The sequence below is a fragment of the Monopterus albus genome, unplaced genomic scaffold, assembly GCF_001952655.1.
Source record: "Monopterus albus unplaced genomic scaffold, M_albus_1.0 scaffold43.1, whole genome shotgun sequence".
Lineage (NCBI taxonomy): Eukaryota > Metazoa > Chordata > Actinopteri > Synbranchiformes > Synbranchidae > Monopterus > Monopterus albus.
In genome coordinates this window covers 1,520,466-1,526,874 of record NW_018127923.1, presented here as the reverse complement: position 1 = coordinate 1,526,874, position 6,409 = coordinate 1,520,466, and the positions used below count along the sequence as shown (strand labels likewise).

General features: G+C 39.1%; 1 protein-coding gene across 1 annotated transcript in view; it reads right to left on the bottom strand.

The window, feature by feature from the left end:
• Nucleotides 1-6,403, bottom strand: part of LOC109960042 (copine-8-like) — a 172,065-nt gene extending 165,662 nt beyond the window's left edge. The window contains exon 1 of the mRNA XM_020599868.1: nucleotides 6,144-6,403. Within this exon, the coding sequence (XP_020455524.1) occupies nucleotides 6,144-6,220 (77 nt within the window). The 5' untranslated portion in view covers nucleotides 6,221-6,403. The remainder of the gene's footprint in view (nucleotides 1-6,143) is intronic.
• Nucleotides 6,404-6,409: the final 6 nt, after the last annotated feature.

Below are 6,409 nucleotides of genomic sequence, written 5' to 3'. Positions count from 1 at the left end.
CCACTTATTACATATCTTGCATTCCCAGGACTGGGACAGGAAGAAAAAACCCAAACCTGCTGGGGGATATGTTCTGTAAATGTTGTTTTTAGAGCCATTTAAGCATGTTGTCAGGTTGTATAATTATACAATTTAGAAACTCTCTTCATAATAGGCTTATTTGTATTCAAATCGATCTGAATTTCACTCTATCAAAACCCTTTTTTATATTAGAGAACAGGGCTGTAATGTCAAAGCAGCTGGAGTACAACTTCAACAAGACTGGTAAGATGGTGGACAAAAGAAAGGAACTTCCACTGAGCAGGGGAAATTGTGGACACAAGTAAGAAACTACAGAAGATGCAACAGTACTTTTAGAGGGGAATATAACTAAAGACAAAGGTAAGTAAATTTCCAGGTGGGAAAGTGGTTTAAGGCAGGTCAGAGGAGAGGACAGAGGTAGACAGATCAGACAAGGAGTAAGCACTTCCCAGATCCAGTGGCAAACAGTTCAGGCCTGAAGTAGGCAAGGTCAGAGTCCAAATGAAGAAACAGGTCAGCAACAAAACAGTAATGCAAAGACAAATGCTGGAAGGTCACAGAAACAGATTCTTCCTGGACAATATGACAGAAAATGAATGCTGGCTGCTGCCTTAAATGCAGACTGGATGGTTGCACAGATAGGAAGCAGGTGAGTATGGGCAGGTAGAAAGAGCAGGAAAAGGGTGAACATGGGCTGGAGACAGGACCGCGACTGGGAGTACATCAATATTTCCCTCACTTTCAGCTTTTCCTCGTATCTTATTTCCATCCATGTACAATGCAAGAAAAAAATAAGGAAAAATCTACTCCGGAAAAATTGGTGCATTATCCCAGTAGCATTATCCAATAATTGTAAAGTATGATCGTACTCAGTGACAAGAAACCACTTTATTTTGCAAGAAGACAACATTTTTGGCCATTTGTCTTTCATCAGTGTCATAGTTTCACAGCACACCTGCTTCTTTAAATACTGCATACAGGTGAAACCTCATGAGTTAATCAGCCTGCACCTGGTTGAGTGATCATGGATGGGACAAGCTGAGTTCTTGGAACACAGGTAAAAGTGACAATCTGTTCAAACCTATGTAAAGCCAAATAATGGGCTTTATAATTTAGCTACAACAAAAATGCACCAATGTCATACATGTACAAAATAGAGTCAGTGTTTCCACAGGTCTCAAAAAATATGGAATAAAAACATCTATTTTGGTAAAGGGCTTGTGGTGGATAGCTGAGCTCAACAGCATGATTGTATAGTTATAGAAAAATTGTTGGATTATATTCTTCATTTAAACCATTAGGATGCAGTTTATATAACTGGAGACATTCCCTTCTCAGTGTCTCCACCTCTGAAAACCTCTGAAACCTTTGAACTGTTTCAATACCAATATATTTGGGATCTTCAGTGTTGTGTCCAAATTCCATTAAGTGTCTTACTACTGTGTGTCTTTTCCTCTAATCCCACTACAGTGTTCAGTAAGTCTGATTTTGCGAGAGGAACAGAGGAGTGACGTAGACACATAAGATGTCGTTTCCTCCTATCCTTCATCTGAAGGGTCCAATCACTAATTATTTTAATGGGCATGTTGGTCTATAAAAGACTTCCACAGAGGATGCTCTTGTACAAATGGCACTGTGCTTTTTGGGTTTTGAGCACCCCCACCAAGACATGCATAGCATATTTCAGACCCTGTGCCCCGTGGACACTTATGGGGAATTCAAGCACATAATCTGTAAAAATGGAAACACGGCCGCTGTAATAAAATGGTGAGAACAAGCGTGACAGGTGGTAGCCAACCAACTGAATGTTTTGCCTAAAAATATACATTTTCTAACCACTGTTCCTAACTGAAACCATATGTTACTCAGGAAATATACTAACAAGATTAATTAGAACCACTAATCCACAACCTAAATGTGTAAATATGGCTCATTCTACAAACGGTGGAATCTGGGTGATATGTAACATATTCCTTCTTACAGACCTAGAACTTCTTGTCAGCTACCTTCTAAACTTGGCAAATCCACAACACGTAGAGCTTAACGCACAGGAGTATTTTAGGTGTCTGGTCTCTTTGGTATTACTTGTAAAAATTAGCTATTTTTTTATTTCAGTGTTGTATTTAATACAGCCTATGCAATATTAATGTAAATGTGAATGAGAATGAAGTAATTCATGAAAGAAAACAGTAAATAAAAAGTAGGCCTGTATGGCTCCAGGTCCATGTAGGCTGATGGTCACAGTGACAAAACAATTCCTTGAACTTGGCATTTTAGATTATTTGCTAATAATAAAACTGAACATTAGATGATTAAACTTTGTTTTATCATTGAAAACACAGGCTTTATGTATTCAGCATCGCCAGTACAAGTCATGTAAATCCTGGCTTAATCCCTTATCTTACCCTCTGACATCTTATAGCTGCATTAATTTTGTTTTTTCAAGTTGAGTCCAAGTGTTTATTGTCATGTGTACAGTAAGGAAACATGTTTGCCTGTACAATAAAATTTTTACTTTGCTGTCCACAATGAATGCCAAACAATACAAAGTTAAATATAAAGTAGATAAATAGTAACACAATCTAAGGGCACTTTAAAAACAGCAAGTGAAAAGAAATATAATAAGAATATAATAAAGACAGAACATATGCTACATCGTTAGCTGTATGTACAACAGTTTTTGTTTGTTTTTACAGGGGAGCACAATTCTACAACAAGCTGAAACCCATAAATTTGACATATAATAGTCTGATAAAGTTAACAAGACTAATGTGTTAACAAAGAAGTGTCTATTTACACAGCAGGCAGTGAAAAACATTAGCCTTAAATTAGAATCATATTTAGGGCACTCTCCTCTTAGTTGTGGGTCTTCTCCTTCTGGGAATATTTGGTCCAGTGAAATAAAAGAACATACACTTTCAAGTTGTAATTCTGTTTCCTGTATAATTGTTTAGTTATCTTTGTTGCCAAAATACACTTAAAAATTATTTTCTTCCTGAAAAATGTTATATTTTGATGCCTCATCTTGTGCTCAGGAGTGAGCTCATTCATTTAACTAATCAAACATGCCTTGGTTGTAGAGCTGTATTCTAGTAGGGGGTATGACTTTTGTATATTAGTAAAAAAAAAAAAAAAACTAACATTTTTTTTAGATGAGCGTGTGATGCTCCAGCTAAAAATTTCTCTCTCATCCGACTCTGGGTGGAGATAACTTACAACAACTCCATAACATATTACAGCTCTGTACTGCATTACATTTGCTAGACCACGCCCACTTTGGAGTGATCCGTCAAATGCTTGATTTGAAGATTTGATTTATATCCCTCCCATGACTAACATCACATTACACTGACTCTGCTAAATGCTCCACTTTGTTATAGTTAGTTGCCAACTGTGTGTGCTGTTTGGTGCTAGGCGGGTAGAGTACAGTGGGTTCATCAGCACTTTTTATGCTCAGTCCTTCTTGCCTTGCTTCTGCTGGAGGTTAATCATTTAGTCATTGGCACATTATTAAAAATACATGCAGCAGTGAGTTAACGCTCAAATCTGAAACCTGCAGTAAACAAACTGCATAGCTTGAGCATAAATGTCATTAATAGCATGAATGACACCCTACTCCATTACATATCCCAGCAAATCAGTGAGCCACCATTTTCTGTAGCAGGGAGCTGCATCTGAGCCTCCTGAGTTACATACGTATAGGCATCAAGTCAGCATGTCCTGCATGAGAAAGGCCTGTTGGGTACTGGGACTGAGCATCATCATCAACCACCAAATTTAATGGAGGTTATTGAATTTTAGCTTAACAGCTAAAGGTGTCTTCATATGATCCTTCTGATAAAGGTGTAAAGTCAGTCTTCAAAAACCCAGACTGCATCTCCTGATTCCATTTCTTTCTTTTGCGTTCCTGTATTCACAGCTAATGTCCGGCTGATCTGCAGTCAGAAGCCTACAGAGACCCGACCCCATTCAGTCAGGGTCAGGGAACTGAAACAGCACCTGTCCAAGCCGTCCACACTGCTGAGGCCCAGGGACACTGAGGACTGGGAACACTTTGTCACAATCAGCAGCTTCAGGCTCTGTTAGCAAACTGTTAGCATATTAACATGACCCAGAACAAGGACAAGTGCTTGACTGAGGGGATGCCATGGCCATTATTTCCAGGCCTGCCAGGGGACCTGGTGACAGCCCCACTGTTGTCCTTTTATATTTAAACTTAAAGCTGCATTTTATTTTATTTTATTTTTGCTACTTTGTGTCATAAGAAAATAATGCAATCAAAACTTTACATTAAAATGACTTATTTTTTGCCTTTCTGTTGCAGAACAAGCAGAAAACATAACATATTTCTTTATTACCGACACACTTTACCTTATACAATTGTTATGATGAGTGTGTTAGCAAGATGCTGGGAACTGTATTTACACACAGGAGACAAAGAGCAAGATTACATTCATTTGAAGTTGGTTCTGTCCAACCAACAAGTTAATATTCACTCTCTGCTTTTGGTCTCTGAGAAATATTTGTTTAGTTGCTAAATGCTCCACTATGTTCACCTAACAAACGGACAATACAAAAGGCAATGTGTGCATGTCACTCTTCCAGCACCAAGCTAAACATCCTCCCCTGGTGACAATTTCAAGACATATCTCTGACTGTCCTGAGTGGCCCGGCCAAAGTCCAGACCTGAAGGTGGGAGTTCACAGACACTCCCCTTCCAATCTGATCAGGAAGAATGGGATAAACTGGCCTAATCCTGAGGTACAGAGACTGGAAGCTGTAACTACTGCCACATGCACTTCTACAGAGTACTGACCTAAGGGTTTGAATACTTTAGTGCATGACAGATTTTAGTTTTGGATTTTTAATAAATTTCCAAATGTTTCCAAAACATGTTTTCACTTTGTCATTGTGGGTTACTGAGTGTAGGTTGATAAGTAAACATGTCAGTTGCATCAATTCAAAATAAAATCTCCGACATAACAAAGTGTGTGCCTGAATACTCTGTGAGTCCCAGTGTGTGATTCTGTTCCCTCACTCCCTGAGCCATGCCGGTGGGCCAGCCCTCCCCTCTGACATCGGCCTGATGCCACACAGCATCTCCACCCGCCTGCCACATTCTAAAAGCATGCAAACAGAGCTTTCCCTGGTACTGGTGCTGGAATCAAAATTAGCCTGCTCTCAGGTGATGGTCAGTTCTACAAGCCATTTTCATATCATTCCAGACACCCCAAGAATCTGGTTTATTATTTGTCACCAAAACACCAAAACGTTTAGCAAGTATCCATTATATTCAAATGTTTACGGGGGAAACACTCACAAGTGCTGTCTTGAAAATGTACTTGATTTTTATTGGTCCTAACAGTGTTTGACTTCTAAGGTCTGTGTGCAAAATCAAATCGTTTATCAGCCTTTTAAGTTGACATCAGGGATGCCTCAGTATTTCCCACAGCACAGCCTGCTGTCCACCATCCGCTCTGTCCTTTCTTTGTTGTCCTTTTATCTCCGTTCCTGTACATCTATTACTTCTGCTGTGCTTTTAAGACTGGTCCTTACACAGAAACTTTGACTATATAGCCTATTTCAAAATACATTTTTAAATCTCTTGTATAACTATTTGTTTTATTAAACCCGCATATTTATGTTTCACTCTCTTGATTTTCTCCACTGCAAAAAATAATAATGACAATAATAATAATCATTGTTCAAAGCAGAACCAGTACTTCCTCTTTGTGTCCTTTCTTTAATGCCAGTTGGCAAATTCATGCATTCATGTGATCTGAGAGTTGCGAGCTCCGGAGCTCTCCATGGCACTCAGAATAAATCCTGTACTGTTGGTTACTACAACCCCACGCACTCCTACACACACACACCACTTGCAAATTCCTCTTTAGTAAAAAGGAGTTGCTCCGTGCACGTTTAAGATTGAACTGATTAAAAAGAACACGAGAAAAAGTCTAAGATGAACAGAAAACGGCATCAAATTATGCACAACAATATCAGAGCCCCTTTAAAAATCATGACGACAAAAATATCAAGTATCTAATAATTTGTAAATATATGAATGCAAAAAAGATGAATGCTTAACAAGTAAGTACTGGGGAACATGTTTGCGCACTTACCTGCAAGAAACTGTGATTTCAATCTTTGTCGCAGGTACGATGGAGTTGACTGGGTCGAAATCCCCTATTGTTGCCATGGCTGTGGGTGCTTTAATCACTTCTCGGTGCTTGAAGTTCGCACTTATATTAAAACACTTATTTTCCTTTGCCTATAATGTGTTTGTTCCATCCACCCGAGAATGAGAGACGGAGAGTGAATGAGCCGGCTTCAGCAGTAGTTGTTGCTGTTGACGGTCGCTGGATCGCAGCTGAGGGTTAGGAGGCAT